At 46.0% G+C, this 24,872-nt stretch overlaps 1 protein-coding gene across 1 annotated transcript in view; it reads left to right on the top strand.

The window, feature by feature from the left end:
• The window catches only part of CFAP46 (cilia and flagella associated protein 46), a 418,285-nt gene that overhangs the window by 366,294 nt on the left and 27,119 nt on the right, over positions 1-24,872 (top strand). Inside the window, exons 52-54 of the mRNA XM_030202994.1 lie at positions 7,560-7,639; positions 15,144-15,198; positions 15,302-15,337. Of these exons, the coding sequence (XP_030058854.1) occupies positions 7,560-7,639; positions 15,144-15,198; positions 15,302-15,337 (171 nt within the window). The remainder of the gene's footprint in view (positions 1-7,559; positions 7,640-15,143; positions 15,199-15,301; positions 15,338-24,872) is intronic.

Below are 24,872 nucleotides of genomic sequence, written 5' to 3'. Positions count from 1 at the left end.
AGGAGAATAATACCATCTCAGTAACATCTTAAGGCCAGTCTCAGGGCCAGATGCACTAAACTTAACAAGCCAGCAACGTGGTTTTTAAACTAGTTCTAGCCGGTTTAGCGCGCAAGTAGTAAACCGGGACATGCACAAAAGGGTTCTCCAAGCCATTTTCCTGTCACTGTAGCAACTAACAAAAACGGAATGCAAAGCTGTTATAATGAGCTAATTACTATTATAATGTGCATGCAATGCGATGCACTACCATTTCCGACCCATATGCACAAAAGCAGTCCCTACCTTTACCGTGGAAATTTTAACGGGAGGTCTGGACCTGCAGGTTCTTCATTATCGCAAGTAGGAGAAGGGGAGAAAACACGGTAGGGAAGATGAAGCACAAAAAAAAAAGTACACCAGCTTACATGCAGCTTCTTTGCTTGTATGAAAGCCGTGCCATGTTTCTTTTTCAAATGACATTTTACTGGCAAGAAATTGGGGGGGGGGGGGCAGTACTGAAATGTAAAACGTAAAAGTAATGGTGACTTACCAAAAATGCAAGGAACACAAGGGTCCATCAAACAGCATCTGTGGGAAACACTCAGGGCTTGGTTCCACCCCCAGCTGTACCTGCTGTTTCCTTCTATTGGCCGGTTGACATCCTAGAACGTCCATCTCCCTAAAGATGGACTGTCATTGGCTGGCTGCTGTCCCAACTCCTCCTCCCTGCAGGGCTTCCCTGATGACATCACTTTAGAGCTGTGAACTGATTGGATCCGAACTTCCTGGTGTCCCTCCTCTAGTAGTGAGTAGGCGGGACATCCCAGGCTGATGCTGTCCAATTGGTTTAGCCCCTCTCTGTGGAGGCGGACACCAGGAAGTTCGGATCCAATCAGTTCACAGCTCTAAAGTAATGTCATCAGGGAAGCCCTGCAGGGAGGAGGAGTAAGGACAGCAGCCAGCCAATGAGAGTCCATCTTCAGGGAAATGGGCATTCTAAGATGTCAGCCGGCCAATACAAGGAAACTGCAGGAACAGGTGGGGGTGGAACCAAGCCCTGATGCTGATTCCTCACAGAAGAGCCGAGAGCAACAGAGAGGTTTTTCCCCACTTTCTCCCAGCAGCTTGAGGCAGGGAGCCCCAATACAGATATGCCCATCCAAAAAAAAAAAAAGCGCTTTTGTGCTTGCAAAAAAAAAAAGGGGGGAGGGTAAATGTGCTGCTTTCATACACACAGCTTGTCTGCGTGTATGAGAGCCGTCTGTAGCATGCACAGAGCAGCCACGCATAGCGATTGACTGTTCTGCGCATGCTCAACTCACCGACTGGCTTCCCCCATATCGCATGCAAATGAGCTGGGTCAGAAAAGCAATGAGCAGCTCATTTGCATTCGATTCTCTTTGTGAATCCCTCTGTGTATCTAAATCGGTACATTTTTACTGATTTGGAAATGCAGACGGATTCTTAACAGGACCTTTGTGCATCTGGCTCTCAGTAAGCTGAGGAGCATGGGACAGTTTATGAGAATGCATGGAAAATTCCCTCCATTCATCCTCCCGAAACACTCTACCCATATTCCTCTTCCATTCCCATTGATAACTTGCCTTCCAACCTGCTGACCCATACAGTGTGGAGATATAACCCTACCTCGTGAAAGTACCCACATGCAATTCAAAACTGGATTTAGTTGTTCCCCACCCCCTCACCCCTGCAATAAAACGTTCAGATTGGATAAAATGCTTAAGCTATAGATATAGAAACAGGTCCCAGTCTTTGAAGTGATACCTCTCCTGGAGAGCACCAAAAGGAATGATCTGTTCATTGGCTATAAATTGACCAAAGCAGTAGAGGCCTCATTGAGCCCACTGGGCAAATAGGTGAGACCCTCTCCCCAGAACAAAATTCTCAGTGTATCCCAGCGATTATTGTGGAGTAAATGAGATTGAGTCTTAACCTCTAATCCCATAGTAGTCCACAGAAAGGAATTGGAGATACCCTGAATGTCCTTAGTGAGAGAATTATCCCACTGGAAGACCTTGAGGGGAGCCAAACTAGCTCTCTGCTTCACCTGTACCTACTGTTTGAGTTGTGGAACCTGCCAATCCAGCATAGCCCGAAGCTATGCAGCCTGATAATACTGCTCCAAATTGGGGATCCCCAAACCCCCTCCCTTCCGTTGGCCTGGAACATTGCCTCCTGGGCCACTCTAGATCACTTCCCCATTCCCCCCTCCCAGAAAAAACCAAAATATGTTACTATTCCACCAATGGAAAAAAACATGCTGGATATCGATGGGAAGAACCTGAAAGAGATATTAAAAAACACGGAAGTACCATCATTCTTACAGCCTCCATTCTCCCAAGACCAGATAAGCCTAGCCCATCTCTGCAGGTCACGATTAGTAGCAACTCTAATTCCGTTGCAACATGGAGGGGCATAATCGAATGGGGCCGGCCATCTATAAGGGCTGTCATCTCTAATGACAGCCCCGTTAAGCGGCGTACCTGACTGTATTATCGAAACAAGATAGCCGGCCATCTTTCGTTTTGATAATACGGTCGGGGCTGGCCAAATCTCAACGTTTGGGCCGCCCTTAGAGATCGCCGGCGTTAGAGATGACCACCGTTGGTTTTCGCCTATAATGGAAACTAATGGCAGCCATCTCAAACCCAGCCAAATCCAAGCCATTTGGTCATGAGAGAAGCCAGCATTTGTAGTGCACTGGTCCCCCTCACATGCCAGGACACCAACCGGGCACCCTAGGGGTCACTGCAGTGGACTTCACAAAATGATCCCAGGTGCAATACTCCCTTACCTTGGGTGCTGAGCCCCCCAAACCCACTCCCCACAACTGAAAAACACTACCAAAGCCCTTAAGGATGAAGGGGGACACCTAGATGTGGGTACAGTGGGTTTCGGGTGGGTTTTGGAGGGCTCCCGTTTACCACCAGAAGTGTAACAGGTAAGGGGGGATGGGCCTGGGTCCGCCTGAAGTGCACTGCAGTACCCACTAAAAACTGCTCCAGGGACCTGCATAGTGCTGTGATGGGTATGACATTTGAGGCTGTGGCAAAAAAATGTTATTTAATTTTGGGGGGGTAGGAGGGGGTTGGTGATCACTGGGGGAGTAAGGGGAGGTGATCCCTGATTCCCTCCGGTGGTCATCTGGTCAGTTTGGGCACCTTTTCAAGGCTTGGTCGTGAACAAAAAGGGACCAAGTAAAGTCGGCCAAATGCTCATCAGGGCTGGCCTTCTTTTTTCCATTATCGACTGAGGCCGGCCATCTCTTAACCACGCCCCCGTCCCGCCTTCGGTACACTGCCAACACGCCGCCCTTGAACTTTGGCCGGCCCTGCGACGGAAAGCAGTTGAAGCCGGCCAAAATCGGCTTTCAATTATACCAATTTGGCCGGCTTTAGGAGAAGGCCAGCCATCTCCCGATTTGTGTTGGAAGATGGCCACCCTTCTCCTTCGAAAATAAGCAGGAGAGTCTTCCAGTCAGCTCCGAGTTTAACACCTAAATATTTAATGGACCTGGACAGTGATGTGCTGGTAAATTGTTAACAGGCTCTCTCCCCACCCTGCAATTTGGGGTGGAAGGGGGGTGTGGCGGGATACAGAGGTGGACTGGGGGGGCAATGCATTACTCTCTCTCTCCTTCCCCCTCATGTCAGAGCTCCCATTAAACCATAAGACCCCCATTAAACATCAAATCTTTATAGCCCAAATGCCATGTATATATGTGTGTGTATATATATATATATATATATATATATATATATACTACTTCCAATAAGCAACCGTTGCAATTAAAATACAAATCTTTATTAAATATACAATATCAAAATATTCCGCAATATCAAAATATGCCAATTATTATCTAGTATCATTCATATTGTATATTTAATAAAGATTTGTATTTTAATTGCAACGGTTGCTTATTGGAAGTAGTGATTACAGTGCAACCAATATTTAGTACTGAACCTAGAATAGAATTGTGTGTGTGTGTATACTGTGTATATATATATATATATATATATATATATATATATATATATATATATTGCATGATTAAAATCTTTCCCACATTACTGCCCAGCTGTTCAGCTTTCACTTTGCCATCCAAAAAATCTTTAGGGTCCAGACCTTCATTTTGAGAACTCATTCCTGCCTGAGTAAACAGCTTGGATCAAAGAAACTGAAGGAGAAGGTTGTCATGCTGAAGTACAATTTTTGATAATGAATCAGTGATTGAATATTCACATAGCAAACACCCTGAGCCAACAGATTTCTTTTCCACTGAACATAATTAACTTTGTATGAACTTGGCTACTAATAGTGTGCTGAACTGGACAATGTTGGCACATTTAGACTGACTCTGGACAGTTCTGCTGAAGGAAACCCCTCACTCATTAATCAATACCTTCTCTGTGAAATATTAGTAATTTAAAAAAGGCACTGCATTCCACAAAGCAAAAAGAGCATGTTCCCACATTCCATCTTTTTTTCTTTCTGTAGGCACAGGAAAAAAAAAAGATTTTAAATGCTCCCAGGTTCCAATCTAATTCATGTTTAATGTGGGATAAAATGCTATAAATAAGTAAATAGATAGAAACTCTGAATGTTGAGCACCTCATAACATGATGTCTGTTTCAGTGGCCCTTTACCAGCAGAAAAAAAGAAATTCTGCACGAATATAACACATGCTAGGGTGTCCCTATAACCAGCCCATCCAAATGACCAACTGATTACGATTTATAACAAGTTACTACTCTATCTAGGAAAAGTTATTCCTTTATTATACTTCCTCTGTGTATATCCCTTTGCACAAGCCGGCATGTATGAAAATATAAGTGAGATTAAATAAAAACTCAACAATAAAGACCTACCCATTCCAGACCTCCCGGCACATACCTGAAGCTACCCTGGTAGTCTAGTGGATTCTTCAGGGCAGGAAAGATCCCCAGTCTTTCCTGCTCGCTTCCGGCGCTGACCCTTTTGCTGCCGCATCTTCTTTAAAATGGCTGCCGAGACTTACAACGGCGGCCTCACAAGACTTCAGCCGAAGTCTTGCAAAGCCACTGCTGGAAGCCTAGGCAGCCATTTTTATAGAGCAATGCCTCTGTACCTCATCATGGCCTTTACGTTCTTCCACTTTACTGTCGATGGTCTCATTAAGTGACCGCACTTGCCGAAGAATTTCTTCAGACTCGTTTTTTCAAGTCTCCATTAGAATACTGTTCTTTTCCTCCAAGAACTGATGCTGCAGATTCAATTGAATGTTCTCTTGTTCGAGTCACTGTACCCACTGAAGATTTGACTTATGTTCCTCCTCTAAACCATTGAGTTCCTGCTGTAGAAATTCTTGTCTCACCTCCAGAGACAGCTTGTCTTTTACCAAATCATCCCTTTCATGCTTCAACCCCTGAATCATTCCATGTCACAGTTCCTGATCTTCTTTGGCAGCATGCAGGTTTGCTTAGAGGGTCTCACACTCCTCCTGCGCCTCAGCAAGGTCTGAGCATGTGGTATTCAATTCACTCTATATCTCACCCACATTCCCATATTATTATTATTATTATTACATTTATACCCCACGCTTTCCCACACATTGCAGGCTCAATGCAGCTTACATAGTAAATAATTGCAATTACAATCACAAACTCTTTAAGGAGAATATTATAAGCTGTAGTAAACGTAGTGAGAGTGGGGTTTTGAGGAATAAGTGAGTTGAGCATGTCGGGGCAAACGAAGGTAAGAAAAGGGATAGGGAGGGGTGAGGAGAGGGAGGATGGAGAGGAAAAGATAAAGGGCAAAGGATGGATAGGAAAAGATAAGGGGAAAAGGAGATTGGGAAATACAGTCAGAGGTGTAATGATCCTCAGGACCGAAATTAGGAGGCAGAGCTTGAAGTTAAGTAGGGTCAGGCGGGTAAGCTGTCTTGAAGAGATGGGTCTTCAGCATTTTCCTGAAGGGTAGATGGTCATTGATTGTTCAGATGGATCTTGGCAAAGCATTCCAAAGCTGGCTACCCAAGAAGGGGAAACTGGATGCATAGAAGGTCTTATATTTAATACCTCTGCAATTGGGGAGGTGTAAGTTAAGATGGGTACGAGACGACGATGATCTATTTCTGGCTGGGAGGTCAATAAGGTCGTTCATGTAATTGGGAGATTCTCCATGTATAATACTGTGAATCATAGTATAGACTTTAAAATTTATGTACAAGTCTTCCCTTAACCTCTCTGTTGTCACCACATACAAACATGCACCTCAGCTAATACCTACAGAGGAGGATATTTTTTCCCTCTGCCAACAGAGAGTTAGTCACAGAGGTATATGGATCACCTTTACCTGATAATGCTTTCTCTGAAGTAATCACCCCGTTAAGTGCACCCATGTATGCCATTACCACAGGCAATTAAGGACACCCTATCAGCAGCCTGAGAGAATGGCTCCTCTGAGTCTGCCACAGCAATGCCTTCAAATGACTTGATATGTGGAGAAAGCATGGTTAATACAATGGGACCCCCTATCACAAGAAGGGAGGCCTTAAACTGACTTGATGTTTCCTTAAGGGCAATGGTACTTCTGCTATCTAAGACGCTTGTGTGTTCTATACTAAACTAATGACTTATTAAGGCTAAAAATAGACTAAATACAGCATCCAATGAATGGATATAAAGAGTTTACAGTATATTTTCCTCTCACCTCTTACTGAAGCTTAAAAGTTTAAAAGTGAAACTTTTTTTTCTCTGAGCTTAAACTTGCTGGTTGTACAGCTTGCTATCAGCAAGCAACAAAGACACTGTTCTGAGGCAATATAGGTGGAGCTGGCTACAGTATAGTACTTTTATATTCACTATAAAAGTGGGAAGGGCAAATTGTGTAATGGTAACTATTATCAGGAATTCTAAAACCCCATCCCACAAATTATACGATTCCAAGTTCTATTGCTCCGGGAACTGGCAAGCAAGGAAAGGAGCCAATTATAAAAATAAAGGCTTTTTATTTCCAATCAAGTGAAACAATGCAAACATGACAGTTGACCTATAGCTGTAAACTAACTGGGACTGATGAGATCACTGTGGGTGGGAAGAGTCACACATGCTCAGAACTTTATACCAGTTGAGATGATCAGTCCTGGTGCTGTCAGAAGATATTGTACGTCTGATTAATTTTTCTCTAGAGAACACCTGTTATTATCCCTTTGCTTTAAATAATTGTTTTATTTTTATTTTGTTTTGTTACATTTGTACCCTACACTTTCCCACTCATGGCAGGCTCAATGTGGCTTACATGGGGCAATAGAGGGTTAAGTGACTTGCCCAGAGTCACAAGGAGCTGCCTGTGCCTGAAGTGGGAATTGAACTCAGTTCCTCAGGACCAAAGTCCACCACCCTAACCACTAGGCCACTCCTCCACTCCATTAGCATTTATGTTAAAAGTGGCAATGTGTATAATACTGTACATTATTTGGATAATTTTGATGTTTTTATATAGTTAGCTTCATCATGGAGGTATATTGAGAAATGTTTTTGTCAGTTTGTTCCCTTTAATTCCTTTTGATCCTGTAGCAGACCAAGACATTAAAAAAGAAGGAAAGAGTGCCAAGGAGCCAAAGCCAAAATCAGGCCAGAAAAAGAAAACTAAAGAGGTAAACACTTGTTTAAGTTTCTCTAGGAATTCTCGCCTGTGCTCTTCATTTTATGATTTGTTTTATACTGAGGGCCGAATTAACTGTTTTTATTTAATTAATATGTTATCTTTTGGGAGGTTTTTAATGGTAGTAATTTGTATGTTTTATTATACTATTATGTATGTAACATTCACCATATAGAATGGTCATTGATCAGTGTTATGGTATATAAATTCTTATAAATAAAATAAACTGAATAACCTAGATTGTTCACATTTCATACTGCATATTAGAACAATTTTTTTGTTTTCTTAGGTGCCCTTTTACTAAGTTGCATTAGTAAACGGGCTTTTTTAATTGCAAATTTTAAATATCCCATCTAAAATACTACTTGTATGTAAAAAAAATATAAAGAAATACATAATAATAAAGAAATATGTCAAATATTTTTATTGCCATAGCCCACAATAAAGGAGCAAAGAGGAAAGAAATCATAGAATATGTATGTAGAGATGACCGGAAAGACGACGGCAGCCAGAGATACACAACTAAGGGATAGCAATCAACATTTTAGGCTTCTCTTTTACACACAGGTGCTCATTTTCAAAGCACATAGACTTACAAAGTTACATGGAAAGCATTTCTGATATGACATCTAAGTCCGATTTTGGATGTTTTGCTCAAAACATCCAGGATCTAAGTGGCGAATATAGCAATTTTTGAAACAGCAAAATGTGTATCCTTTTTTTTTTTTTAATGGCCACTTGCTAAATCTTTTTGTGCTCTGTGCATTTGTCATTTTGGTCCATTTTCATTAAAAAAAAAAAAAGTCCAAGTAAAAAATGCCCAAAATCAATCCATTGGGACGTAGGAGAAGCCAGCATTCTTAATAGACTGGCCACACAGACATCCCAGCAGAGCAGTGGACTTCACATAAAAGGTCCCAGGTACACATCTCACTCTTACCCCCTTATGTTGAGCCCTCCAAAACCCACCAAAAACCTACTACACCCAACTGTACACCACTTCAATAGCCCTTGTGGCTGCAGGTATCACCTATATATGAGTACAGTAGGTTGCACTTCACCTACCACTAGGCTACTTCAGGCACCTGCTTGCTACTCCAGTAGGACTAGCTATAACATCTGAGGCTGTCACAGAGGCTGGTGTGTACTGTTTCTTTCACATCTTTGCGGAGGGGGGTCAGTGACCACTGGGAGAGTAAGGGGGTTCATGCCTTAATCCCTCCAGTAGTCATCTGGTCATTTAGGGCACCTTTTTCTGACTTAGTCATGATAAAAACAGGTCTAGACCAAAACGTTTAAATTAAAGCCCTGGACGTTTTGGTTTTGTTCCATTATGACAGAGAAAAATATCCAAGTGTTAGGAATGCCCCAACATGCCCCCTTGTGATTTGGATGCATTGCAGACGAACTGCATAGATAAATGTCTGCAAAATAGGCAAGAAAAACATACAAATGCTGCTTTATGCCACTTTTTAAACATTTTACATTTTTAAAAATTAGTCCCGTGGTAACCTTTGTAACTTTGTAAGTCTGTTTACTTTGAAAATGAGCCTCTCAACCATTCAAGGAGTTTGAACTCTAGGGTCGTGATGCACAAAGACAGCCATTAAATACGGCTGTCTCAGTAAAACTTACCAAGTTGCAAACACGAATTCCCCTTTGTGCATCGGTCACTGTTTGCAACTTGGAGCTATCAAATGCATTTGACAGCTACAATGCCATAGATGCAACGCCCCCCCCCCCCCCCCCCCCAGACCTTAAATTCTTCCCTGGTGGTCTGGTGGACACTAACCCCACCCTACTCCCACACCCCAAACAACAAATCCTTGGAGGTCCAGTGGACCCTGACCCCCCCAAATCCCCTCCCAACTCCTCCCCAAGCAAAAGTCTCCCTGGTAGTCTAGTGGCCTCCTCCCTCCCTTCCCCCACCCATACCTTAAAACATTGGAAGCAGGAGGGCAGGAGCAACACCTCCTCCTTCCTGCCTAAGGGCCCACCCTGTGGAAAATGGTGGCCCCAGCCCCTGCCCAGTGCATCCTGGGATGCACTGAAAGGAGCTAATTGGTGAACTCCTTCACGGTACTATGTAAGCCACATTGAGCCTGCAAATAGGTGGAAAAATGTGGGATACAAACAAACAAATATCCTAACCTGCTTATAATCGAACGAGAAAAACGCCCAAGTTCCGACCTAAATCGGGAGATGGACGTTTATCTCACAAAAACGAATAAAGCGGTATAATCGAAAGCCGATTTTTGGACGTTTTCAACTGCACTCCGTCGCGGATGCGGACAAAGTTGATGGGGGCGTGTCAGAGGTGTGGCGAAGGCGGAACTGGGGCGTGGTTATCTGCCGAACAAAGATGGGCGCATTTCACCGATAATGGGAAAAAAGTATGCGTTTTTAGCTAGAATTTAGGACACTTTTCCTGGACCCTGTTTTTTCACGAATAAGGCCCCAAAAAGTGCCCTAAATGACCAGATGACCACTGGAGGCAGGGCCGGTCTTAGGCCGAGGCGGCCGCATAGGGCCCCGCGCTTAAGGGGGCCCCGCGCGGCACGCCTTAGTCAGCCTCTTCCCAGGGCACCGACGTACGATAATTTTTCTTTTAAATTCACCCTCCGTCGCCGGAATCCAGCACAGCAGCGATCGTCAGTGAAAACGCTCCTCCCCTCCCGAGTTCCCCCGACGTCTGTAGCAGAACAGAAGCTCTTCCTGATTCGTTCATTCTCATTGTCCCGCCCCCGAGGGCGGGACAATGAGAATGAACGAATCAGGAAGAGCTTCTGTTCTGCTACAGACGTCGGGGGAACTCGGGAGGGGAGGAGCGTTTTCACTGACTCTACTCCAGCGGCGATGGAGGGTAAATTTAAAAGAAAAGTTAACCTTCCTTGGTTGGGGGGGGAGAAGAGGATGGCAGGAGAGGGCAGGGGGAATGAGGGTCGCTGGGCATGGTGGAAGGGGAGGGGGGGTTTCTGGACAGGATGGCAGGGGCAGGCAGGGAGGACAGGAGGGTTTCTGGACATAGGTGGATGGCAGGGGAGGGCAGAGGGGACAGGAGGGTCGCTGGACATGGGTGGATGGCAGGGGAGGGGGGTTTCTGGACATAGGTGGATGGCAGGGAGAACAGGAGGGTCGCTGGACATGGGTTGATGGCAGGGGAGGGGGGTTTCTGGACATAGGTGGATGGCAGGGGAGGGCAAAGGGGACGGGGGGGGTTTCTGCACATAGGTGGATGGCAGGAGAGGGCAGGGGGGACAGGAGGGTCGCTGGACATGGTGGCAGGGGAGGGGGGTTTCTGGACATAGGTGGATGGCAGGTGAGGGCAAAGGGGATGGGGGGGGTTCTGCACATAGGTGGATGGCAGGGGGCACAGGAGGGTCGCTGGACATGGGTGGATGGCAGGAAGGAGAGGAAGAGTGAGGAAGGAGATGAGGTGAGGGAAAAGGAAGAGAGGAGAAAAAGTGCACATGGATATAGAAAATAGGCAGAAGCTGGATCCTCTGGACAGTCAAGTCTGCAGAGGACCCAGCTTTTACTTACGGATGTAGGGCAAGAAATGAAGAAGAAAGGCGGAAAGTAAAGAAATAAATGGAAAGGAAGCCCTGGAAACGGAATTAAGAGGACAGATAGCAGCAGAATCAGATACTGAGCCAGCATGATCAGAAAAACAAAGTCACCAGACAACAAAGGTAGAAAAAACTATTTTATTCAGGATTTATTAATTGGAATATGTCAGTTTTTGGAAATGTGCATCTGTGATATTTTTCATGTAAGTTTCAATTTTTGTAGTATTGCTGCATGCTGATTCTGACTTCTTGAGGTTACTTTCCAGTTCAGTATTTTGCCTTCATGTGTTTTTCAGATGTGATCAAGGAAGGTGCAGTATTCTGCTAGCGTATAGTTTGCAGCCATTTTTGTTTTTTTGTTTTTTTTTCACTAGGTTGTGCACTGGTGTTTTAGAGCCCGGTGTAATTAAAGTTGGCTTTCCATGCCACGCATAAGGTTGTAGCTCGTCTTGTCCTTGGAATTAGTGCTGTTTATGGTTTCATGATAGCATTTTGCTTATTATTTCAATCAGTTTTTTTGTACAAGTTTAGCGTCATTTGTCTTTATTTGAAATTTCATAATTAAAAAAATTTTCTAAAAATGGAATAATCTTATCAATGGGGTGGGGCTAGGGTGGGGGCGGAGCCAGGCTGGGGCGGGGCTAGGGTGGGCGGGGCTAGGATGGGGCCCCACCAAATTGGTCTGCATAGGGCCCCGCACTTGCTAAGACCGGCCCTGACTGGAGGGAATCGGGGATGACCTCCCCTGACTCCCCCAGTGGTCACTAACCCCCTCCCACCACAAAAAATGATGTTTCACAACTTTTTATTTTCACCCTCAAATGTCATACCCAGCTCCCTGACAGCAGTATGCAGGTCACTGGAGGAGTTGTTAGGGGTGCAGTGGACTTCAGGCAGGTGGACCCAGGCCCATCCCCCCTACCTGTTACAATTGTGCTGCTTAATGCTTATTAGTCGTCCAACCCCCCCAAACCCACTGTACCCACATGTAGGTGCCCCCCTTCACCCCTTAGGGCTATAGTAATGGTGTAGACTTGTGGGCAGTGGGTTTTGGGGGGCTCAACACACAAGGGAAGGGTGCTATGCACCTGGGAGCTCTTTTACCTTTTTTTTTGGTTTTGTAAAAGTGCCCCCTAGGGTGCCCGGTTGATGTCCTGGCATGTGAGGGGGACCAGTGCACTACGAATCCTGGCCCCTCCCACGAACAAATGCCTTGGATTTATTCGTTTTTGAGCTGGGCGCTTTCATTTTCCATTATCGCTGAAAAACAAAAACGCCCAGCTCACACATTGTTGAATAAAACATGGGCGTCTATTTTTTCCCAAAATACGGTTCGGTCCACCCCTTCACGGACCCGTTCTTGGAGATAAACGCCCATGGAGATAGGCGTTTTCGTTCAATTATGCCCCTCTAAGTGTCTACTATGGGGAGCAGTCTGCACTCTGCTCCCCATAACAACAGGTTCAGACATGCCATAAAGTTTTGCACGGAAAAAGTAGGTGCTTAGGTCTGTGCAGTGCTTAGAATGCTCATTTTAATACTAATGAGCTCCTTGCAGTTCATTTGAATAGGGTTTTCGTTAGCTGTTAACGGCATACGTTACAGCCACAGAAAACTCCTTTGTGCATTACTCATTAAATAACATTTGCTTTAGACCAGCTACAACCGGTATAAAGCAAACGTTTAAAGCTCAGTGCATCCCCTCCTCTAGTCTGAGTCCCCATAGACAAATCAGAAAATATTCTTATTGGTGACCCTATAAACTGCTCCTGCACTAATGTGAAATATAATTTAAAGATTGTATTATGGTCTGGTTCCAATACAAAAGTCACTAACAAGGTAGTTTTTCCAGTAATGAGTTCCAATGAATCTTCTAGAAATTCTGACAAATTAAAGTTCCCTGCCTGTACTGTCAGTGGCGTTCCTAGGGCGGCTGACACCCGGGGTGGATCGCCGATGCGCTCCCCCCCTGGGTGTAGCGCCCCCCCCCCCCCCCCCGGCGAAATGACCCCCCCCCCCCCCGGGTGCATTTTTACCTGCTGGGGGGGGGTGCCGCGTGCCTATCGGAAGTAACCTGTTCCGGGGCAGAGGGAGCACGGAACGAGCGGCGCCAACAGGCGCTGGCACCCCCCCAGCGGCGTGCACCCGGGGCGGACCGCACCCACCGCCCCCCCTAGGAACGCCACTGTGTACTGTTCTCATATCTTCCCTTGGATTAGGTTCCTCTCTAGAAGAAACATCCAGATAAATTGCTCTAGCTATCGGAGATAGATAATCCACTCACAGTTTCAGTAATTCTCTCATATGTCTCTTTACCATCTCAATTGGAGGAATCAGTGGAGTTTAGGAAAATTTAGAAAGCGCAAATTGTTTCTTCTACTATAGTTCACCAAGGGGGTCTTTTACATAGGCGCACTAGTATTTTTAGTACATGCTTATTTTTAGCACATGCTAAAAACGCTAGTGTTCCTTTGTAAAAGGATCCCTAAGTGTTCTATCTTCCATTATTTATTTATTTATTACATTTGTACCCCGCGCTTTCCCACACATTGCAGGCTCAATGTGGCTTACATAGTAAATTACAATTACAATCACAAAGTCTTTACAATCGTAAAGTCTTTAAAGAGAATACTATGAACTATAGTAAATGTATTGAGAGTGGGGTTTTGAGGAATAAGTGAATTGAGCGAGTCAGTTATAACATCCTACTTTCCTTTATTGAGAGCTTAAAATTCTGAAGGTTCTTAAACTGAGTCTAGTATCCAAGTGAGTTCCCTGGTGACTCATTGTGTGTTCCTGACCGTGCGATAGAGAATAGAATCCAACTTACTTGAAGAATGTTCCACTGTTGTTTTAAAGGAGGTATCAAAGCTTTAGATAAGCAGATATAGGAGCAAGATGGCTTCTCAGAGAGACGTGTGAAAGTAGTAGCATTCTCCAGTCCAGTTTGGCTTACTGGTTCTCTGTTGCCCTAATGGGTAAGAAAAGAAAGGAAAAAGCACAGGCACTCCTCTCTGTGCCTGTTTAGTCCCTCCAGATGGCACAATCGACACTGAAGAAATGTGGAGTCCGCTCTTACATAGAAGGTGCTGAGACTTTGGGCTGCTCTGGGGTTTCTTCCTCAGGGCAGAGTGCAGAAGGGCATGCCCCCTGTGACCTGGAAGTGAGCAACCCAGTGAGAGTAGAGGCATGCAAGCTGGGCTGGAGACCCCTGGAGTTAATGCTGCCTCGGTGGGGCACCCTCTTCCAGATATTCTTATGCGGGTCGTGGCTGATATTCAGTCAAAACTCACATAAGTATCCTATTCAGATTCCAACTGAATATTGGGGTGGTTCAGTGTACTTTAGTGAGCTGCTGCCAACATTCCCATACGTACTGGTGGCCTGGAGAAGTCCAGTCAGACCCAAAGATCCCAAGTTGCTGCCTGGACATGGCCCAGCATTGAATATATGGGTCTAAGTTAGCCAGCAATGGTCAACGCATTTAAAAATGCTGACCGCCGTTGGCTGAATATTGACCGGATAATATTCTAGAATATGGCTATTATGCATATAATTGCTAGTACTTATGCAAGTGGTGAAAATATCACATACACATGTGTGTACCGCTTTTGAGTGATTCCACTCTTTTTGTAAATGCATAGTTTGAAAGAATAGTTACTCTTTGCACCTGTAGGGAAATACCCCTGTATATCCCTCAGCCCTAAATGCTTTCTTCAGTCAAAGGCTTTGCATTCAGCATGACAGAAGTCTGCTGAACTTCATAGCTGAAATAAAAACACATTTACAACATAGGCTGGAAATTGTGAATATCCTCACTTGGATATTCCATTTCCAACTTCTCTATATATTGTGGGGCTTATAATTATCAGAATGATTTACATGTCTAAATTTTAACACATTCTGTTTATTTATGGTGAATGATAGGTACCCATCACACAAACTCCAACCTGCCTTCCAGTTGAGGTTAATCAGTTTAAATGTATCCTTGAAAAATGCTAATTAAAATGAGTATCCTGGATTTATGGTGTTATTTAAAGTATTTATTTTCCAATATATTTCTTGGCCTTAACTGTGTGCTGTAGATATTGTGGACCCATACCATGATGCAAAAGAACCAGGTAAGGTACAGCTATTGGCACAAATCAGAGTATTAACTGAAGATATTAACTGCCAACGGACTATTATATAGAGCAAATAGATAGATATGTATGTATCTATGTATGTTTAAAAACAACCCTATTAGAACAACTCTCCTAATAACATTTGCACTTGAGCCAGACAGGAATAATATTTTTCGATTATACTTTAGACACATGAATGCAAAGTTCTTTGGAGCAATATTTCCTGACTTAAATAAAGATACACAAAAAAAAGACGAGAATTCATGGTATTAAAATCTAGAATACTCTGTCTAGGTGGAAAGTATGTATTAAAATATCCATGTAGATGTTTTGTATCTTTAAATGAGACAAATTATGTATTTCTTGACCTGAAGAAAATGCAAGATTGTATAATATCTAAAGAAGAGGGTAATGGCTCTACCTGAATTCTCACACAGGATAATATGCTGGTAATATCAGCTGGCGAGTATTTGTGTTTCCCCTCTCAGATTGATTAGCTGTTTCAGTTTTTGAATTATTTCCTTGTATCTTGTCCCATAATTGTGGTCAATGTTAGAAGTATATTTGCCTAACGCTTGTTTAAGGGATAAATGTTCTATTTAGTGTGATATTCCTAATTTCTTTTGCATTTGTATATATATGAATGTAATATTGAAAAATCATAAATAAATAATTTTTTTAAAAACTCTGTTAGAGGGCTGTAGGTCTGTGGAGTTGATGGATAAGGTTTTGAGCTGGATTGATTTGTTTTTGTCAGGTAGAACCTATAAAGTGAGGTTTCAGAATCAGTGATCTGATATTCAGAATATGAAATGGGGCGTGCCTCAAGGATCACCACTATCCCCTGTATTATTTAGTGTTTATTTATTCTCTTGGGGAAATGTGCTGAAGTAGTTTGGCTTCTCTTTTTATGCTTACTGATGATATTCAATTTGTTTTACCAATTATTAGGGGTACGGCTAGTCAACAGGTTGAGGTATCTCAGTGTACGATGACATTGGATGATTTGTTTGCCTCAAGTGGTTCAGTGTGGAATAAGAGTAAATCAGGGATGCTTTGGTGATATTGATTAGACTGGGACACATTTGGAGGTGCTAGTGGGAAAAAGTAGATTTCAGCAGGTTACATTTTGAGGGTGCTCAAGAGTATTCTGGAAGATGATGGAATTGGGCAGCGCTAGGTTTCTAATTTTGTAAGGCAAGTTTATGGTAAATGAAAACTTATTCAAAAATTAAGATAATTTTTGAATGAAGACCTGTTTAGGACAGTGATACAAGCAGTTGTTATCTATTCTTTTGACTATTGTAATGACTTGTATGGAGGGTTACCAGGGAAATTACTGAGGCACTTTCCAGTCAAACAGAACACCATGGCAAGATTTTTTTAGAAGAGCTAGTGCCTCTCAAATGTTATCTCTACATTGGTTACCGATTTGTGAGCATAGTCCCCCGAATTCTATAAATGGAGCTTTAAATTTTAATTCTGATCTGCACCTAAGTTAGGCGCGGGCATTTACACCAGGTTTTAGTTAGCATAAATGGTTGCACCTAAATTTAGTCTCGGGTCTGGGTGCTATGCATATTCTATAAACTGCGCCTAGCATTATAGAATAGCGCTAAGTGCATTTTTTCCAGTGCCAATACTTTTGGCACAATATATAGAATCTAGTCCTTAGCTCTATTCTATAAAGGATGCTGATCCTTTATAGAATAGCACTCAGCGCTTAAATTTTTCAATGCCGATTTTTTTTTGTGTCATTTATAGAATCTAGTCCTATATGATAGTAAAGTTAGTATATGGCAAAACTCATGTACTGATCAAGAAATATAGCAAAATTCATTTTATAAATTCCTGAGTTCAAAAACTTGCCTTTTTGGACTTACACAGTGTAGAATAGTAACTGGTACATGATGAACTGATCATCCCAACCTGAAGTGTCAAGTTATTTTCAATGATGCTTTTAATAAACACAAAGTATGTTGCTGTAAAGCCCTGATTCATCAAGGCCTTTCTCCATGGATTCAGAATGGGAGAAAAACCTTTAGTAAACCAGATAAATGTTTTATGATAATTACTTAACACATAGGTATCATTTAGTAAGCCGCAAACAGAATGATAGAAAAAGCAATAAATAAAATATGTATGTTGATTAAAGCCTTGAAGTGGCATTTACAGTGGTAATCTTCACTTAAGAGGTCAAGGATGAAATGATTATCATGAATTACAACATCAACAGATGACAGTTTTTAAATAGTTATGTCTTTCTTATGGAGTGCATCTACAGTACCAAGGCTAAGGATATTTGATCATGGTTTCTAACTCAGCTGACATTTTTCATGCGCAGTAATCTGGCTCTTTCTGCCTTGAAAATAAAATATCCGAGCCTTGATACTTTCAATTTTAGAGAAAAATGTCTTTCAGTCTTGAATCACTTTCTTTCTCAAAAGTGTATTTCCAGCAATAGTTCTATTTGCATTAGTTTGAGGACTTGAAATAAGTTCTTCACAAATATAAAGTTTTCCCATTATGAGCTCAATTCACTAAGGGGCCCTTTTACTAATCCACGGTAGGCGCTGGCGCATGCCTATCACATTCCAAAAAGCATTGCTGTAGGACGTGCTGAAACGTCCTGCGGCAGTGTGCCAATCTGCACACGCTAATCCCACGCTATAAAATCATTTTTATTTTTGGTGCGGGAGACGTATCTATGGGCGGAAAGTAGGCATGCCCTGCGTTAATTGGGTACTGCAGGTATATTGCCATGCACTGCCCAATTAGCGCAGGAGCCCTGCCTGGTAAATAGGTGGCGGTAAGTGCTCCTGTGGTAATGTCTGAGGAAAGGGGGAGTAGGAGGAGTAGGCTCTTGAACAACACTAGTCTTCACAGAAGTGCAATTGAATACGCTGAGCTTTTTTTTCCTGCATCGGCAGTGGATTACAATTGTAGCAGAAGCCTTGCTTTCATTCTCTTTGAGCTTAATATTTGTATATTTATATGTCACAAGACTCCTGAAGAAGGCGTCTGTAGCGCCGAAACACGGCTGTGTTGAGTCGAGTGTATATTTAAATAAAGAGATTGTTCCTAATCTACGTCGCCTACTAGTGTTGTTCAAGAGCCTACTCCTCCTACTCTCCCTTTCCTCAGATTCTACTTTTCGTAGGAATTTGTGTACCTCCACCCTTGTGGTGGTTTGGCTTGCTCCTGTGGTAATGACCACACGCTAATTGGGAAATTTGCATATGACCATTACAGGAAATTAGACAAATGCGGCAATTTTACAGCCATGCTAAAAGTGGCCACAACGTGTGGAAAACCCATGAACTACAAATAGCGCCAGTCACTTTTAAGCTCAGCTTAGTAAAAGATCCCCTAAGCATTTTCTCCCCTTTTCTATCTATGGGAAAAGACCTTGATGAATTAGGCCCTTCTCCCCAATTCTATAATTGGGAGCCCATGAGGCTTATTTTCAAAGCACTTAGCCTCCCAAAGTTCCATAGAAACATATGGAACTTAGCCTCCCAAAGTGCTTTGAAAATATGCCTCCATATGTGCCACTTGGGTGTGTAAATGTATAGAGTATTGGCACTTCCATAGGTAAATGTACACTTAAGTGGCAGCAAAACACCTAAGCACTATTCTGTAAAGGTATGCATAAGTGGCATAACATATAAATGCAGGGGGGCATTCACTTGGTTGGTACATGGGAGGGTCATGGTTGGGGTTGCCACTTACATGCCAGCTTGCAGAATAATGTAAGTTATAGACATCTTTGCTTCATTTAGATCTATGGCTGCTGTATATGCAGATGCCTAAATGTTAGGTGCGCCAGTACGTGGTTATGCCGTACTTCTGACCTTTTTTTTTTAATCTGTGCTCACAGTTCTAGGAACACCAGCTTCCATATCATCAAGCTGATCAATCCATAGACTGGTGGGTTGTGTCCATCTACCAGCAGGTGGAGATAGAGAGCAAACTTTTGCCTCCCTATATGTGGTCATGTGCTGCCGGAAACTCCTCAGTATGTTCTCTATCTCAGCAGGTGGTGGTCACACACAGCAGCAGCTCTGGCTAGGCCTCCAAGCCTAATCCTTAGGTTTTGTTGAGGCCTGGGGTTGAGGGCTCTTTTGAGCAAGTGCAAACCTGGTGGTGCCAGGTCCCTCCTTTTCTCCCCCCTCCCGCTGGCTCCGTTTAAAAAAAAAAAAATATATATTTTTAAACGTCTTTAAAGGCGTTTAATTCGACGTTTCTTTAAACGTTCATTGCAGCTACTCACTGGGACACCAGTTCGTTACAGCTCGGAGCGGCAAGCAGGTAATTTTACCTTTTTATAGCGGGCAGGGGGTTCCCCGATTCTTCTCCTCGTGGCAATGGCGTCGGAGGGCGAGGGCGCAAAGGGTCGCTCCCCGGATCGCTGGAGCGCTTCTAGAGGGGATGCGGGGGTTTTACAACCTGACTCGCCCTTGATGGGTGATAGTTTAGTGACCGATGAATGTCCCGGTCGTTCCTCCGGCGTGGCGGTTTTTTCCCGCCATAAACGCCCATCCCCCGCTCCTCGCCTCCGCCATCTTGGCCGGCCACGCGGCTCGGACGGCTTCTTCGGGGCCGCCCTTGAGGTTGGAGACATTAATGCCATGAACGCCCTTAATTTGGGCGACGGCACAAAAGCGGCTAAAGTTAAGCGCCGTTCTTCCCGCGCGGCTCCTTCACGGAGTTTCGCGCCGGACGCCATTTTGGATGCGCAGCATGTCTCTCCCCCGCTATTGCGAGCGCCGGTTGAGAGTGCGTCTAGGGCTGTTGCCCAGGCTGCGGAAGTGCACAGTCTGGGGGGTTTCTCCCCCGAGTTTGTTTTGCTGCTGCATCAGGCTTTCCTCATGCAAAACGCTGCCCCTGCTCCCTCTTCTGATAAAGAGGTTGAGGTTCCCAGAGGTAAACACCCTCGGGTTGATTTCCAGGCCTTGGAGGACTTTTGTCTCCTCCGATGTAGATGAGGGCAGCGTGTCTGAGGTCTCCCAACGATCCTTTGCGGATTCCTTGGAGGAGATAGATCCCCACTCGGCTGGAGCGGATGACCCCTCTGCAGCGCGGCTTTTTAGCCCAGAGGATTTGCCCAACCTGTTGTTACAGGCCATGGACACTTTGAAGATTTCCTCTCCGGAGGACGTCTCTCCCTCAGCCCCTGTTGGCTCTGCCATTATGCTGGGGACGAAGCGCCCGCCTAGAACCTTCCACGTGCATGATGCCATGCACACCTTAATTGCGGCTCAATGGGATGTCCCGGAAACGAGCCTTAAAGTGGCTAGGGCTATGTCCCGCCTCTATCCTTTGGCTGTGAGTGAACGTGAGGCCTATCTGTGGCCTACCGTGGATTCTTTAATCACTGCGGTGACTAAGAAAACGGCGTTGCCGGTGGAAGGTGGCACGGCCCTAAAGGACGCCCAAGACAGAAGATTGGAGGCGGCCTTAAGGTCGTCCTTTGAGGCAGCTGCTTTAAGTTTGCAGGCCTCAGTTTGCGGCTCCTATGTGGCCAGGGCGTGCCGGACTATGGTGCAGCGGGCTTCCCCCTCGGATCATTCCTTGAGGGCTGATTGGCCGGCCCTGGAATCGGGCTTAGCCTATTTGGCAGACTTGCTGTATGATGTCTGGAGAGCCTCAGCTAAAGGCATGGCTCAGACAGTCTCTGCGCGGCGGTGGCTTTGGCTGAAACATTGGTCTGCTGACCACGCCTCTAAATCCCGCCTGGCTAGATTGCCTTTTAAAGGCAAGCTGCTCTTTGGGGTCGAGCTGGACAAAATCGTGACCGATCTCGGCACGTCTAAGGGCAAGAAATTACCAGAGGTCAGGGCTCGGGTTAGTACTCGTCCCGATACCTCCAGAGGACGGTTGCAGGAAGCCCATCGGTACCGCCCGGGCAAGTCGGGTTCCTCTGCCCCCTCTTCCTTCAAGAGGAATTTCTCCCCCAAGCAGCATTCCTTTCGCAGAGACCGCCGTCCCGGAGGTGCTCCCTCCGGTCCTCCCCCAGGGTCTCGTACCCAATGACGGGGCCTTGGTCCACGCCCCAGTGCAGATTGGAGGACGGCTGTCCTCGTTTCTGGGCGAGTGGACCACTATAACTTCAGACGCGTGGGTGCTGGAAGTCATCAGAGACGGCTACAAGCTAGAGTTCTGCCAACCCTTAAGAGACGGGTTTGTACTCTCTCCCTGCAAGTCTCCGGTCAAGCTGTGGTAGTGCAGCAGACCTTGGACAACCTGATCCGCCGGGGTGCGGTCGTTCCGGTGCCAAAAAATCAGATTGGCAAGGGACGTTACTCCATTTGCTTTGTGGTTCCAAAGAAAGGAGGTTCGGTCCGGCCTATCCTCGACCTCAAAGGGGTCAATCGGGCCTGGAAAGTGAGGCACTTTCGCATGGAGACTCTCCGCTCTGTTATAGCGGCAGTGAAGGCAGGAGAGTTCTTGGCTTCCTTGGACATCAAGGAAGCGTACCTGCATATTCCCATCTGGCCTCCTCTCCAACGCTTTCTGCGTTTTACAGTCCTGAGACGACACTTCCAGTTCAGAGCCCTCCCTTTCGGGTTGGCTACTGCTCCGCGGACCTTTTCCAAAGTAATGGGGGTCATAGCGGCCTTCCTGCTAAAGGAAGGAGTACAAGTCCATCCTTATCTGGACGACTGGTTGATCCGAGCCCCCTCTTATGCAGAGTGCGGCAAAGCTATGGACCGGGTAATTGCTCTTTTGAGCTCCCTGGGATGGATCATCAACTGGAAGAAGAGCCAGCTGCGCCCGACTCAGTCCCTGGTGTATCTGGAAGTTCGATTCGACACCCAAGTGGGCAGAGTGTTCCTGCCAGACAATCGGATTGTCAAGCTTCAGGCTCAGGTGGACTAGTTCCTAGTAGCCTCTCCTATTCGGGCTTGGGACTACGTGCAGCTGTTGGGCTCTATGACGGCCACGATGGAAGTAGTGCCCTGGGCCAGGGCTCATATGAGACCACTACAGCTATCTCTGCTGCTGCGCTGGACTCCGATGTCGGAGGATTATGCTGTGCGCCTTCCCGTGGACCCAGCAGTGCGCAAGGCGCTGAGCTGGTGGACGCAGACAGACAAGTTGTCTGCAGGATTGCCTCTGGTGACCCCGGAGTGGATTGTCGTCACGACAGACGCCTCTTTGATGGGCTGGGGAGCCCACTGCTTGGGAAGGACAGCGCGGGGGCTCTACTCTCCTGCAGAGGCAAGTGGTCTATCAACCTCCTGGAACTCAGAGCCATTCGGTTGGTGTTATTGGAGTTCATCCCGGTACTGGTGTTGAAGCCTGTACGGGTCCTGTTGGACAATGCCACGGCTGTGGCCTATATCAACCGCCAGGGAGGTACCAAGAGCGCCCCTCTAGCCAAGGAGGCTATGAGTCTTTGCCAGTGGGCGGAAGCGAACCTGGAGCAGCTTTCAGCGGCCCACATTGCCGGAGTCATGAATGTCAAGGCGGACTTTCTCAGTCGCCATACCTTGGAGCCCGGAGAGTGGCAACTATCTGCTCAGGCGTTCTTGGACATCACGAAGCGCTGGGGCCAGCCGAGCCTAGATCTGATGGCGTCATCGGCCAATGGCCAAGTGCCGCGCTTTTTCAGCAGAGGACGGGACCCTCGATCCCTGGGAGTAGATGCTCTTCTCCAACAGTGGCCGACACAAGAGCTCCTCTATGTGTTCCCGCCCTGGCCCATGTTGGGCAGGGTGCTAGACCGGGTGGCAAAGCATCCCGGCAGGGTAATCCTGGTGGGTCCGGATTGGCCCAGACGTCCCTGGTATGCGGACTTGTTCAGGCTCTCAGTCGACGATCCTCTGCGGCTGTCAGTGGAGCAGGGCCTGTTACATCAGGGTCCCGTGGTGATGGAGGATCCCTCTCCCTTTGGTCTTACGGCCTGGCTATTGAGCGGCAGCGTCTGAGGAAGAAGGGCTTCTCAGACAAGGTCATCGCCACTATGCTGAGAGCGAGGAAGCGCTCTGCTTCTACTGCTTACGCCAGGGTTTGGCGTATCTTTGCAGCATGGTGTGAAGCAGGCTCACTTTCTCCCTTCACTGCTCCAATTTCTTCAGTGTTGGCGTTCCTGCAAGAAGGTCTGGAGAAAGGCCTGTCGCTCAGTTCCCTTAAAGTCCAGGTAGCGGCTCTGGCTTGCTTCAGGGGCCGCCTGAAGGGTGTTTCCCTGGCTTCGCAGCCAGATGTGGTGCGCTTTCTCAAGGGAGTTAATCACCTGCGCCCTCCTCTGCACTCAGTGGTGCCTGCGTGGAATCTCAACCTGGTGCTAAGAGCATTGCAGAAGCCGCCTTTGGAACCCTTGTCGAGGGTATCTCTGAAAGACCTGACGTTGAAAGCAGTCTTTTTGGTGGCTATCACTTCAGCCAGAAGAGTTTCCGAGCTCCAGGCGCTCTCATGTCGAGAGCCTTTTCTGCAGTTCACTGAGGCAGGAGTGACTATTTGCACAGTGCCTTCCTTCCTGCCCAAGATTGGTTCTCGCTTCCATGTGAATCAGCAGCTCTGTCTCCCTTCCTTTCGTAGGGAGGACTACCCAGAGGAGTACTCTGCTCTTAAATATCTGGATGTGAGACGAGTCATCATCAGATACTTGGAAGTGACCAATGATTTCCGGAAATCGGATCATCTGTTTGTCCTGTTTGCAGGTCCTCGTAAGGGTCTGCAGGCTGCTAAGCCTACAGTGGCAAGATGGGTCAAGGAAGCCATTGCAGCGGCTTGTGGCCGCGGGGAAGGTGCCGCCTATCCAGCTGAAGGCTCACTCCACGAGAGCTCAGGCGGCCTCGATGGCAGAGGCCGGATCCGTCTCCTTGGAAGAGATATGCAAGGCGGCAACTTGGGCTTCGGCTCATACATTCTCCAAGCATTACCGTTTGACTGAGGCTGCACGGGCGGAGGCCCGGTTTGGAGCTTCAGTGTTGAGGTCAGGGATTTCTATGTCCCGCCCTGGGTGAGTACTGCTTCGGTACATCCCACCAGTCTATGGATTGATCAGCTTGATGATATGGAAGGTAAAATTATGTATAATCATACCTGATAATTTTCTTTCCATTAATCATAGCTGATCAATCCATAGCCCCTCCCAGATATCTGTACTGTTTTTATTCTGGTTGCATTTCAGGTTCAAGTTTAGTCTTCAGTTACTTCAGAAAGACTTCGTGTTCAAGTTTTTTCACTTGGATTCTTCAAGAGTTAAGACGAGTTTGTGTTACAGTGAGCTGCTGCATTCCTCTCCCCTCCGTTATACGGGGCTGGATTGAGACTTAAAATTCTGCCGGCACTCCCTCCCGCTTCGTGCGGCTGTAGGGCAGTTTTGTACCCCTCCCGCTTCGGCGGTGTTAGGGTCAGTCAGCTCCTCCCGCGGTTGCGGTTGCAGGATAAGCCAGATCCCCCCGCATCGGCGGGTGTGGTGTCCCTCCCCCGCTCCGCGGGGATGAGCTGGACGGATTCCCCTCCCCCACTTGTGTGGGGATGAGCTGGGTTAATTCCCCTCCCCCGTTTCGGCGGTGGTGAG

The sequence above is a fragment of the Microcaecilia unicolor genome, chromosome 5 (genome assembly GCF_901765095.1).
Source record: "Microcaecilia unicolor chromosome 5, aMicUni1.1, whole genome shotgun sequence".
Classification (NCBI taxonomy): domain Eukaryota; kingdom Metazoa; phylum Chordata; class Amphibia; order Gymnophiona; family Siphonopidae; genus Microcaecilia; species Microcaecilia unicolor.
Note: the sequence above shows the minus strand (reverse complement) of the source record. Positions and strands in the feature narration are given on the sequence as shown.